The sequence below is a fragment of the Denticeps clupeoides genome, chromosome 11 (assembly GCF_900700375.1).
Source record: "Denticeps clupeoides chromosome 11, fDenClu1.1, whole genome shotgun sequence".
Taxonomy (NCBI): domain Eukaryota; kingdom Metazoa; phylum Chordata; class Actinopteri; order Clupeiformes; family Denticipitidae; genus Denticeps; species Denticeps clupeoides.
Window position 1 is genome coordinate 2,526,381 of NC_041717.1, and position 14,450 is coordinate 2,540,830.

Genomic DNA, 14,450 nt, shown 5'->3' on the forward strand with positions numbered 1-14,450 from the left:
ATGGTGAGCTGGCGCCCCACCCTTTGTCCCAGGGATGGGCTCCATCAGCCTTCAGACTGTCTTCTGAGGACTAAGAAGACTGGAAAGAGATTAACTGAGTAAAATAAACGAACAGAATTAATGAAGCTTCACATGTGGATGCAAATGAACCTTTTCAAAACACATAAACAGGGCGGAGTCCATGATGTGCCTGCATCTGGAGTTGTTTTTTTCTGGACACGGAGACAGATTAAATGAAAAACTCAACAAGTGTGAAAGCAAAAGTAATATGGACTGTACATTTTTTATTTCAAAAATGAGTCTTTCCCTCACCTGTATATGTATAATAGCAAACTGAAATGTTAAGAATAAATTGTGATTATTTACAAAATAGGCTATTAATTATGCTGAAACTTTTGAATCACTTTAAATATTAATCGTGTTATATATCAGAAAGGATTTTGAAATTCATGCTCTAGTTGCAAACTGGACAAGTTTGCAAGAGCAAGTGAAGAAATGTCTTTAAAAGGTGGAGCAAAGGATGAAAAGGGAAAGGCGGAAAGCCAAAAACAAGGCACAGGTGCGATCAGAGAACGTTATGTCACAGATGTCACCTATTGTCCCAAATGTCCCATAGTTCCCCCGGTGGCAAGTATGCTACCGCTGAACACTGCCTGAAGAAGCATTTCAAATATGTAGTGCTAGATATTTATATTACATTCATTGTGCAGATGTGAGCAGGTTGCACATTTGGACGTACCTCACCACCATCTTACCTGCCCTGACCAATCATGGTTAAGAAAAATGACCAGCACTGACTGTAACAGTGAAAAGGTGTAAATTTACCCCTCAAAACGAACATGCCCTCTCAATTAACTGTGAGAGGAACTGTGAGGAAATAAGCCTGCAGAAATTCCATCTGTATACAGTCTATATAGTAATGATGAATGATAATAAGTAACATTAAGTATGATTAATGATAATAAGTAATAATGAGGTGTTACAGCACATGCCTCACATCTATCTTTATTTTATTTTTTGAAGACATTTAATTCCTTATTGACTCTCCATGTGGTTGCAGCAGCTTTTACAATATGGCAGATATTTGAGCACCCTGTGAAGAAGTGTCACGTCTCTGACCTGCTTTAACTGGTGACAGACATGTGACGATATTGTTTTGCCCTAAACATGATCCGTGCTTGTCACTTTTCTTAATTTATTTTATGTCCATTATACCCCGTACAACACTGTTCTTATTTTTGTTGTGTGTGTTTTCCAGCCTTAAAGTTTTGGCCTTGAACACAAGGGACGACATTCTGGAAACTTTAGCAGGGTAGGCGGGGCAAACGATCCCTATTCCACAATCACAGCACTGGGCTTCTCTGCTTCATTCCTCACCACCTTTCAGTTTAAATCGGTGGGCAAACACGGCCGCTGGAGCCCCTCCAGCATGTGAAGAATTCCTGTTCCTTCCCTTCCCTTTCTCACTCTCTCTCTTTTCTTCTTAAAAACAGAGTTTTTAGCCCACAGCAAAACCTTTTCAAACCTTCCCTTCTCCCCCATTTCAGTCACGGTCTTTTGCCTGATGAATTGCCCTTTTTATCCTTTTCTCAGCAGTTCCCTCTTGTTTGCATTTGAATTTAGTGGCATGATGCCATGCATCATAAAAAAAACCCTGATTAGATTAGAAAACCTACTATGATTTTTTAAAATCTGTAACTAGTTTACAACCACAAATAAATTAATAAAAAACAATATTCTACAATATTTCTAGATTTCATTTTTTTTCAACAAACGTCATCTTTACATGCTTCTGTTTTCAGGCGAGCCGATAGGCGCCGTGTTGCGATCTAATGATCGAACGGGGGCTGCTGTAATGGTGGAAAGTAATATTGCAGCTTTTGGGAGAAGTGATCTGGAGATGTTTACCTGAGTGAGCACTACCTTTTTCACTGCTTTTAGTGCAATTAAAAGCCATTGCAAACTCCATTAAACCACCCACAGTAATACGCAGTTTATTCATGTATATAGTTCGCATGGCACCGCTTTTCATCACCTTCCATAAATCCGATTGTTCGACCCCCATGTTGCGCAGTGCTCTCAGTTTGTCATGTTGTAAACAAGGCAAACATTATTGCCTTATAATTTGTAGGGGAGATGAGGAACATTTCCCCGTAACCTTTGTTTCCAGAGCTCTGAGTGCATTTGCATTGCTCGGCATCGAGTGTGTAGATTAATTCTCTACCTCTGTGCCGCGCCTGCATGCAAAGGTGCTGAGGCTGGGGGCCCTGGACGAGTGCAGATAAGCAATGCAGGGTGGATGGAGGGATGAGGGGAGAAGTGGAGCTGAGGAAGATGAATGGAAGGGTGAGATGAAAGAGGAGGAGATGGAACGATCCGGAGCCGCTGTGTCTTAATGACTCACACGGGTTCATTCCACCTGCACAGAGCTGGGAGATTTGCTAGTGATGAATAGCTCAATTTGATCTGCTTCAATTAGAGGGGAAACTGTGCATGCGGCTTCACAGGAGATGGGAGGAAAACACACTTGTTGTTCTGCCGAAAGTGAGCAATGTGTATGTTTGTGTCCTGCTTTAATCGTGGTATAAAAAAAGACCATCCCATATGCTCGTCGCATTATAATATCTATGATCAAATGACTTATTATGACTGACTTATGGCATGTTTCGTCCGGGAGAACCACCTGATTTCATAACCAGAGGCTATGGTAATGGTGCTATTTTGAACATCTTACATCATAAGTCTCATGCAGGGCAGCACACTGTTGCCAGATATACAGTTTTTTCAGCCCAGAATGATCAACAATGCACCAAAATACACACAACAATCTTATTTTTAACTGCCATAACTCACTGTAACCTATGTACATTTTAAAAAAGGTTTATCGCTTTATATTATGGAGGACATAAATATTATATATAATTTAAAATGTCACAATCTGGGGAGATTGGCGTTTAAACCTTTTTTGTATCAAAGAGATTAAAGCCATGTGGTCCAGGATTATGAAACGTGTTACGTATGAATATTGCTCATCACTGAATCTCTTGTGTTGATGCCCATCCCTGTATAAGATCAACTCCTACTTTACGCCTCTAGCACCCTGCAGGAGGGATGCACTTCTGATTCTGATGGTAAAATAGAAAATTGCATAACGCTGCATCTCAAGTTGAAATAGGGCCATACAAGTCATTTACACCTCATGTTAAGGTCATTTTCATATTCCACCAACCTGACGAAACCCCTCTCTAATAAACCCAGCCACAACATTGTGCCCTTGGGCCGAAGCTGAAACTGGTGAATTGGCCTTAGTTGCGAGTGTGAGATAAATTATAAATGGGTGTAGACAGGATGTGTATGTAGTGTGCATCGTTCTCGCGACACTTCACCGTCCGTTTTCCGTTGCTACGGTCAACTTGTGTGTCTTGATTATAATGTTGGCCTGTCTTTCCTGGGATCAGAGACAGTTTGCTCAGCAAATCCCGTCACTCAGCTCTGACATTTCGTCTCCTTGCCCATCTGGGAGTTTCTGATGTGTTGCCTGATGCTCAGGATTAAAATAAATAGATAAACCAAAGAAAGAACCACTCGTTCGTTATCTTGAAACAAACTACCCTTTTTGTTCATATGAATTATTTGTCACCCAGACTACGATCTTTAATTAGGAGGAGACCAATGATTGAGGCCTCTCACTCTGTTTCCTCATTCTTGATTATGTCTGTCAATATGTCTCATGCGCGGACATGACTAGAAATCCCGTTTCTTTCTGATTTTGATTATTACATTTCAAATCCTGAGCACCATACAGTAAACAAGCCCCACCCCTAGCGGCCAGCGCTTCATCATGCGCTAGTTGCAAGCCTGCGCCCTGAATAGGAACAGCTATGGGCTGTAATCTTTATGTTTCTGTACACAGATGATCAGTCACTAGCTCTTCTTTTTGACAACCTCTGACCAGATCTGTGCTGCTCCTGTGAATACAGTTGCAGGAACCCTGTCCATCACTTGGCTCAACAATCATACTCAGTCATGCAAATGCAAATGCATTCTTTTATTTACAGAAGAATATATCGAGCACTGAACAAGGAACCGACAATACCTGTTGTCATCTATTATGCTACTAGAACGCATCCATAATTATTAGGTTTGGAGTAAGAAAATCAATGTACTCTCAAGTAGTTGGGCTTTGCAAACAGGATTATGAGATATTAAGTCAATTATGAGAGTCTATCGTATATCATTCTTCTCTATGATCACATGAGTGGCGACAAGCTTCCATTTTATGGCTGTAACAGGGCTGGCGATAAACTTGGGCCCAGAACAGTGTGCGCCGAGCAGCGCTGCGCCTCATTTGGCGGTGATAACGCTTCTGAGCTGCGAGACCAGCAAAATGACGGAATGAGGGAGGAAAAATGGATCGCGGATGAGTTGCAGATTTTCCTCGTGAAAATGACAGCAGCGAAAGACTTGGGCATAAAGAGAAGGAGTGGGGATTCTCCCAGGAGACTTTTATCTCCTGCGCTGAACAGCTGCAGTTTTCGGGTGGGGGCAGAGAGTGTTAAGTGCCCCTTTTATAGAGGGATTTTGAGCTCTGTTCCTTCTCTGCTAAATGCCATAAATGTAAATGCTCCTGCAGTGTCAGCTTGATTTGATTGGTTTGTCTTTTTATTACACATTTATATGTCCACATATGTATATTGACATTCACCATAGTGCGGCTAATAATGATAGTTATTAGCACTACAAAATTATTTATAATACTGTACAGTACAGGCCAAAAGATTAGACACACCTTCTCATTCAATGTGTTTTCTTTATTTTCATGACCATTAGCATTGGTAGATTCTCACTGAAGGCATCAAAACTATGAATGAACACATGAGGAGTTATGTACTTAACAAAAAGTGGCCTCCAAAGTCACCGGACCTGAACCCAATCAAGATGGTTTGGGGTGAGCTGGACCACAGAGTGAAGGCAAAGGGGCCAACAAGTGCTAAACACCTCTGGGAACTCCTTCAAGACTGTTGGAAAACCATTTCAGGTGACGACCTCTTGAAGCTCATCGAGTACATAACTCCTCATGTGTTCATTCATAGTTTTGATGCCCTCAGTGAGAATCTACCAACGTAAATGGTCATGAAAATAAAGAAAACACGTTGAATGAGAAGGTGTGTCCAAACATTTGGCCTGTACTGTATCTTATCAAGACCATATTGTACAAAATATGCAACATATGTATAATATGTATAATATATGTATAATATATATTGTATGAGATTTAAATACATTTTTTGTAAAATAAAAATGTAACTGATTATCCCCATATTTTTTTGACCACTCTAGCACATGAATACATGCTGATGTTCTGACATACATGCACTTATGAACACATACAGAAGACAAATTCTTTTCCCCACAGAACACACAATTGTGCAAATATAGAGCATGGGTCTGTGGACAGGAAATGCATTGTGGGTCGTGCTGAACTGCGCTTGCAGCGGAGCGTGTTATTGGGCTCTCTCATGTTCACCTGTCAGGACGCAATGGGGCCTTTCTGCGGGCACTTTCCCAATTCAGCTGCGGCTGCCACATTAACTTCAGACTGTGAGGGCCACTCTCCTGCTCGCCTCAGAGAAAAAAGGCCCCCGTGCCGCACTCCCGGACTATTCTTCACCTGCCAAACGTGGCCTGGCCACGTTTCCCATCACAAAGGAATTTCAATCGAATGGCCCCATCAAAGGAGTAGCTAACATCCATGGTCAGTCCAATCCCATAAAATGTAATAACACTTGGGGTACTTTGGCCTTTGTGATTGGCTAATGCTGATCTCATGTGATAATAAGTGTGCTATCAAGTAAGGGTATACATTTTACATTATATAGCTCCATTTCATCATAGCAAAACCTCATTTACTCAAGCTCGTTTCATTTGGTTAAGAACCTAATCTGCTGGCTGCTAATGTACACGGCATCACTGAGAAATGAGTTATTCTATGTTGCTTTATGTGTTAAATTATTGTAATTGTAACACTCTGTTACAATTCTGTTTTGCATTGTGCATTCTCTCTGTTTTCCAGCTTTCGAAATCTAAAGTGAAATAGCATTCATAAATAAAAAAATTCTACATCTCAGTGTTTAATATTCTTCCAGTTGGTTTGTTCAGGGTTTTATTGTAGTAATTATTATTTGCCATTTATTTTTCATTGTATTGATTTTGGATGCAATGGTGTCTCTGTTTACATCGTTGTGAATTATTGAGTGTCATTGTAGTACACCAAGATCGTGTTCCTCCTGACTAAGATTCATGAATGGACATTTTCCTGCATTTGCTTTTTATTTTTTCCCCCTTCGGGTCATTAACGAGTCTCATGAGCATGCATGGTGCAGCATTGCATGAAAAATGTGCGTGGTAGTATGAGCACAGAATGTGTGCGACTTCAGCACGCTGGAGTGTCATATGAACTCTTGTGGCACATCACTTTTTATTCCCAGTTTTCCTGTTAGTTTTATTTATTTATTTCCCCCCAGTTTTCCATTCTGCCTCCTCAGCACCATTGTTCAGCCCTACTCCAGCTCTGCCCTCACTTGACACTTCTGTTTTTCTGCCACAGTTGGCAAATTGCTCTGTATCAGAGCACAGCTCCGGAGTCCATGCTTCGCCCTGCTAACTTCGCGACATGGAATAAAACAGGAGAAGTGAGATGAATGCTTGTCCCCGGCATCAGTGTGCACCGCGCGACTCGCGCTCCAACCACGGCCGCATTTGTTTAGCGAATGAGTGCCCTTCCCCAGCGCTGCTATACGATGCGACGGGATGCCAGGATGCGGGAACAACTGTGGCATGCCGGCTCGTGCTCGGAAGGGCGTGCTGAAATCAGCCTGGTCACCAATGATGCCCTGCTAATCGGAGGCGAAGGTTTTCTGGCAGTTTCGAGCACTTTGCCAGATTTTACAAGAGAAATAAGCAGCCAGGAATCTGCAAACGAGCCCAAAACATTAACAGGCCAACTCTCCGCAAGGAACCGTCTCGATCTCGATCTTCAGGTAACAATCGGACTGAAAAATGTGCAAACAACTCGTCCTCTGACAATACAAAAGAACTGATGTCACCTTTAACATATTCACCTTGTCAAATGTGTCTATGTATCGCTTTGAGGAGATATTTAGTGATATTTTGAGGAGATATTTAGTGATATTTTGAGGAGATATTTGCCACCGTCTACGGGTCGCTAGCGTATTTTGACGGGAGGGCGACGAGGGGGGCAACAAAAGCATTTTGTTTTCTCAGTCAGAAAAAAGTCTCTCAGACTTTTTGAGAACATAATAATAAAGTGACGTGATTGTCACTTGTGATACACAGCAGCACAGCAAACGGTGCACACAGTGAAATGTGTCCTCTGCATTTAACCCATCACCCTGAGTGAGCACTGGGCAGCCATGACAGGCGCCCGGGGAGCAGTGTGTTGGGACGGTGCTTTGCTCAGTGGCACCTCAATGGCACCTTGGCGGATCAGGATTCGAAAAACTTCTGAATATGGGCCCACTTCCTTAACCACTAGGCCATCACTGCCCCAAACTAAGCATAGTTAAACATAGAAATTCTTCTAAACAATAGAATGAAAACCAATATTTTGGCTTGGGGATCAGACACTAGCAAACCCACAAAACCTAGTACGTTTTAGAAACATGCGTACCCGAGACCTCTGAAGAGTCAACCTATGGAGAGTCAAGCCTAGAATTCCTCAAAATGATCCAACCTAGGCAGCAACTTAGGGCCAGTCCATCACTGTCAGCGCATGTGGGGTCGTATCCTGCTGTCAGTGCAGCAGAAACAGATGGACTCCTTGCCTCTGTACTGATTTAGCCGGTGTGAACTGTGCCTATCAGAGTATTTCTCCTTCAGCCTGCTGAATTTGTATCGACAGAAATCAAGTGAATGGAGCCACTGTGTTCTGTCACACAACAGAGTCCAGATTTTAAATCGAGTGGTCAGCTTCATTTCATCCATTCACGGGAGCAAAATTGACCGCAGATGAGTTAATTACACAGACCTGAGTTGAATCTCAATTACATTCACAGTGCAGACGAGAGAGGAGAAACAAAAAAATAACTGTTCATGGAAAGAACTGGCTCAGCCTTGCTGAAATGGCACAGTTCCCTCCATCCATCTGTGCACATTTCTGTGCTCAGCATGTTAAGGTTAAGGTCCCATTATGCACCAGTGCTGCAGTGACAGTATTCATTGGAGACCATCTTCAAAAAGTGCTGAATGTTCAGCGAAGGTCCAAATGGAGTGGAAACAATCATATTTGCCGAGTGTTCCGCAGCTGTAATTAAACAGATGAAAGAAGGCATTGATCTGTCTGTTTCAGCTCTACACTGGCCTTCAGGCCTCTATTGTACTCACGAACAGAAAAAGGAATCGGGTGAAGCACTGTGAAGCTCACTTAAGGATGAACTGAGCTCGCCATTTAATGCCTTTTCCTTCCTCTTCTCCCTGTCTTCCTGTCAATCTTTCAGTCATTCTCTCGGTCCATCTCTGTTGCGTTTTCTTTTTTTTTTTTGCTGATTATTGTCTCTTATAAGCATTGAAACATCTGGTTCAGCATGTGCAGTTGTAGGTGATGAGTTGTTGGTTCTGGAAAGGAGCTGGATCCCTTGACTAAAGTGTATGTGTATGTGTAGATGCGGGCGAGTTTGTATTTATAAATTGTTCTACACACTGTGGCATTTTTCCCCGGTAGTGGTTTGTATGTAATAAAGTGAAATAAAAGTCAAATTCTCTCTCAGTCTTACCCCGTTTTCTCAATTGTTCTCTCGTTTGTACTCTAATTTCAATGTCTTTCCTTTATCTTGCTCGGTCCCACTTTGTTCTCTCTTATTTTTTTATTTATTTTTTTTAAGTGACGATGATGTTTGAACATTTGACGGAATCATAATCCAGTATTACTAGTATGGGCAAGCTGCGAACACTGCTTTGATGAACAGGCTGTGAGGAACATTTTTAAAGGGTCTGCAAAGGGACTGGGGACACTATTTTCAAACTGGCGCTAGGCGCAGCACTAAGCATGAGGCTCGTTCACTGGTCTAAGGTAAACAAAGGGTTTTCTCATTGTCAGGATCTTATTGTCTGCATTCCTGTCCTTAATGTTTACACGTTTGTTAATATTCCTCCTTTCTTTCCGCAGCCTGTGAGCTGATGAACAGAGGTATCCTGGCGCTGGTGAGCTCCATCGGCTGCATGTCTGCCGGCTCGCTGCAGACCCTGGCCGACGCCATGCACATCCCGCACCTCTTCATCCAGCGCAGCCCGACCGGCACGCCTCGCTCCAGCTGCCCACCCACCAGCCGCGGCCGCGCCGATGACTACACGCTCTTCGTGCGCCCGCCCGTCTACCTGAACGACGTGATCTTCCAGGTGGTCAGCGAGTACAGCTGGCAGAAGTTCATCATCTTCTATGACACAGACTACGGTAAGAGCCCGGCGGCGTGGCACGGCGTTGGCCCGCGTTGGCTGTCTGACTGACTCTCCCAGGACTGTTAGGAGGTTAATGTTAGCTCTCGCTCGGGTGTTAGCACTCAAATGTTACATCTGCAGTCAGCCGACGTGCGCCTGGAGACCCAGTGTCAGCAGATTAGCACTGCAAAACTCCTCAGATGTCCTACCCTGCAATCAATGAGTCTTCATTATGTGTGTGAGAGAGCGAGTCGGAGTGTGAGAGAGTTGGAATTTGAGACATAAAGACAGAAATGGAATAAAAGATTAAGTGTGTGTGTATGTGTGAAGTGTGTGAAGCAGCCCGAAGAAAGAAAGAGGGGATAGATCTCCTCTGAAAGTGTCCCAGTGGAAAGCGTATCTCGCTGTGGTGAGCGCCCAGAGTGAGTAAGTAAGCAGACGGCCTGAAGTGAAGAGGGTGAGTCTTCAGCTGTTGTTCAGTGACTGACTTAATGAAGCCCCAGGGAGCAAACCAACCCCCATACCCTTATACCCCTTCCCACGACACACACACACACACATATTCATATACAAATGTGCAATACCACGTGGTTCACCATGTAATGGCTGAAAACGGAGCCAAGGAGGCCGATTTGCAGTTGTTTGGTTATGGCCGCAGTGTAAGACATGCCTTCAAACACAGGCAATCACAAAAAAAATACAACCGACATGTCTATTTTGTTTGGCCTTTATTTGTGTTAATTAACTGTTCATTTCTGGTGTCTTTGGTTTTATTCTGGCAATATCAGAAGAAAAATGGATAAAAATTAATCAAGTATTGTCATGATGGCTGGACATGGCGAGGAAGGAGGACACATACGCACGACGTCACAGGACAGGGGTTTAATACATAATACAAAGGACACTCACTACACAATGACCTGATGGCGAACAGACACGAACAGGATAGTTTTTTATAATTATATAATCATACAACAGGTGAACACGATCAGGGAACATTACACCAGACAAACATGAAACTCCGCTCCGAACTCCGGATCCGGAGTCACCCCTGCCGGTCCGGATCATGACAAGTATGGGAAAGTGCATGTGTGTCTGAGGAATTATACAATTTAGTGCTGCAACACTGGGGCAGTGGTGGCCTAGCAGTTCGAACCCCGAGCTGCCAAGTTACCACCGAGGTGCCACTGAGCAAAGCACCGTCCCCACACTCTGCCCCCCGGGCGCCTGTCATGGCTGCCCACTGCGCACCAAGGGTGATGGTTAAATACAGAGGACACATTTAGTTGTGTCACCGTGTGCTGTGCTGCAGTGTTTCACACTGACAGTCCCTTCACTTCACTTACTACTCAGTGCAAAGACACAGGGTCAGTTTCATTGAGTAAAACTATACTCATAGTTTAAAGGTTTTAAATGTGTGGTAAGTGTGAGTAGGAGTGTTTTGATATAATATTTACAGATATTTTTGGGATTATTAAGCACATTATTGATCTTAGTTTAGATACAGTTAAAATTGTATTATAAAACTGTGTTGTAACACTGGGAGCCAACTAGTTTAGGAGCTTTCCCCAGGTTCTCACCATCCAATGGCATTCACACAAGGTGAACTGGATGCAGGTGTGAGTGTGTAAGGGAATGGAGTATACGCCCTGTGATGAGTCCCTGCCCTAAAACCAGAACTGTATACTTAATTATATGTTGTAATTATCTTTTAATCTGTAATTTTATGTTGAATAATGCCTTCTTGACTTCCTACTATTCCATGACATAAACACTCATACAGAACAGGACTGAATACCAGCGAATTGAACATGTATTTGTACATTAAGAGACCCAGTAACCACCCAGCCTCTGCATTGTAGACGTGCACTATGTGGCTAGATGAGGCCTAGACTGTCCAGGGCTTTTATTCCTTAATGTCATGGGCCTTGGCAGCCATAATCCTTGATGAATAGAAATCTAGCTGCATGCATCAAACAGCAGTGATAGCTGGCAACATTTTTTCCACGTTCTCTCTGTATTCATCAAGCGTGCATGACAGCATATGAAACTATTGTTGCTGAAGAATTTCATTAAGAAATAAAAGTGTGAGTGATTTAATTGAATCAGGCAAACAACAATGGTTACTAATTTAAGCTCCTGCATAAGGTGCTGCTGAGGCTACAAACAGAACTGACTTAGAGATGAAAGGTTAAGGATGCTGGTCATGTCACGTCTGATTTCAAAAGAAGCAGGGCAATGGCTTCCCATCAGTGCCGCATTTTGACTCTATGTAGTGGTACAGTGAGATTTTTGTTTTATTTGATACTTTCCCGGAGACCAGGATGCTGTAAAACTCCTGTCAATCAGTTTTAAATAAATCAAGAATATGACTTAATATAACCAGCAACTGGCTGGTAGTGGGGAGTCTAATTTGATGCATTTCCCAAGAGCTTTTGCCTTCAGTACTGTGATGCTGAGGCCGCACTTCCTCGGGGGAAATATGCCGAAGAGCGGGTTTCAGCCCGTGCTGTGATTGATTTTCATTTTGAGAGTGCGTGGATGACCAAAAATATTGTCAGTCGTGGAACATGCAGCACAAGACATGTTAAGACATGGAGAGTGTTGTAAAGAAGGAGTTTGCTGGCTGGCTCACCAGAAACTACCACTTTTTCCCTGAAGAGTTCTTCCTCTGAAGTCAAATGAAAATGACTTGGGGAGAAATTCTGTCATGTTGAGCGCTAATGTAATTGAATTGTGCTTTTGATTCTGTTCTGAATATCGGAGTAGCATTCGCTTTAAGGCCATTCGACTAATGGGCTAGGGTCAGCAGGGGAACATTTTGCGGAAAAATGCCATGAAAGAAGTCAAACATCTCTCTCTCTCAAATGCATGCAAACAAAGAGAAAGAGTTCAAAATGTCCAAGGGCCTGAAATGTGTCATTGTCACCTTTTCACTGGGATTTCAAAGGCCAGCAGCAGCATTGAGGATCACGTACAACCACGAATAATCACTGGAATGAGCTTTTCCACTTCACACTAGATAACAATTTAATTAGGATTCTGCCAACAACAGACTCCTGAATGCATGCAAATTGTCCAAAGAGGGAAAATCAGACTTTGGAATGGTTACCTTGATATTTCTGTTGCAACCAATTAAGCAAAGCTAAAAGGACGTCCATTCATTACTAATAAAAATGAATTATAAAAATGACACTTTAATTATGTCTTAATAAGGCTGTTCATAGGTCTGTTGAGGAAATAAAAGTTGCACAATACTTCGTTTATTATGTCGTCCATCGAATTTTTTCTCTAAAAGGGGCTTATTGTTGCTGTGCAGTTTTAAATTACAGATACATTTTTTGCATACTGCTGGTATAAAACCGGTATAGTCCATTCGAAACTGCATGTCTTTGGACAGAAACCTGGAGCAACATGGACTGAGGGTTTGAGTACGTTCAGCAGGGACGTGTGCTTTTGTTTCCTTTTGCAGCGTTTCTGGGTTTAGCTAGTGAACAGACATCTGAACTGGCTCGGGATTTGCAGCAAATAAAAGAAAGAAGTGAAAACCTTTGCTCTGTGTATGTGACCGCAGCGGCACTACAGAGATGAATATAGGAGAGTGGCGCCATTCCACTCCAGAAGGGGATCCGTAATTCCACAGCCATCTTGCTGCAGTCACTTAGTGCAAGATTTATCTCAATGTTGGCCCAGCCCTCAGTGCCACTGCTGAGGTGGAGCCCAGCTCCCTTTGTTGGTTAAAAAGGCCCCAGACTCCCTGCTCGCCGTCTCTCAGATCCACCCAAGTTTTTCCTCATGAGGTCCCTCTGAAAGATTTATTGTGCCGCCAATTTTGTATTTGTCCTTTGTGGAGAGTTGCTGTGAAGCATGCTAAAAGCATTAGACACAGAAGAGCTGCTGCAGGTTCTTGGGGATTGATGGGAGTGGGAGATGCATGCAGACACACACACACACACACACACACACTCTCTCCTCTTTCTCTCTCTTTATCGCTCATTCTCATACACCCATCGTAACATTCAGATGTTCTTTCTCTCTCTCCCTCTCCCATATATACAATATATATATATATATATATACACACACACACACACACACACACACACACACACACCACAGCATATGGACATATGAACACACTCTCACTCTGACACATGTGAGCATGTACACACACACAGCCACTTGTAGACACCCTTATGTACATACTCACATACACACCCTGAACCTTCGAGCCCTCGGGCTTAATGGAATTGGGGATGGCTGAGCTGTGGCTGCAGACATTTCTATACGTGAGCAGAGAAGACAAACCAGGGTTCTATTCCCTTCTGCTCAGAATAATGTTGTAAGAGATGTTCCCTTATGATTTGTCAAGTAAGTTGAGGAATACCGATAAAGTCCAACCTTGAAAGGCCCTAAGATCATTCATTCATTGATTTGTTGGTTTATTGATGAGGGAGTTAAAAAGAATTTCACAAAAATAACAAAATCGTAATTGTTTTTGTATTGCAGTGCAGCACACTAAAATAGTCATAAAAAGTGTCCTTTATCACAGTAATTACCGCTCTTCTTCATTAACATTGTGATTGCCTCAGTCCAAAAACGCGGAGTAGGTCAGTTGTCTGCACCCGTGGAACGGGACTTACCCCTACATCATTCGGGATGCTGCTCAGTGTGCACCGCATCAAAAAAGGTTTCACACAGCATCACTCAGGAAATTTGATTTGATTTGGCACATTATTGTGTGCAGTGAATTGCATTAGTGCCATTTACGCCCAGTAATGAATATTGTTGGGCGGAGGAGCCTGTTTGAAAGCACATTCATACAGCTTGTTTCAAGAATGGCGTTTGCACACTGAAGACAGCAGACATGTCGGCCAACTGTCGGTCAAACTCAGATCAGTTGGAGTTGAGCGGTAAAGTCAAAAGGGTTCATGGGGTAGTGGGATGGCCTGAATTTGGATGATTCGCCAGGCCATCACAACTATGGCAATTGGCAT

The 14,450-nt window shown here is 42.9% G+C and overlaps 1 protein-coding gene across 6 annotated transcripts in view; it reads left to right on the forward strand.

Annotated features, from left to right (window-relative positions):
* grid2 (glutamate receptor, ionotropic, delta 2) overlaps positions 1-14,450 on the forward strand; it is a 307,218-nt gene that overhangs the window by 159,670 nt on the left and 133,098 nt on the right. For all 6 annotated transcript variants that reach the window (XR_003751238.1, XR_003751237.1, XR_003751240.1 and 3 more), the window contains exon 3: positions 9,185-9,469. Coding sequence is in view for 2 of the 6 variants with exons in the window: in XM_028996105.1 (XP_028851938.1) it covers positions 9,185-9,469 (285 nt within the window). In the remaining 4 variants the exon portion in view is untranslated. The remainder of the gene's footprint in view (positions 1-9,184; positions 9,470-14,450) is intronic.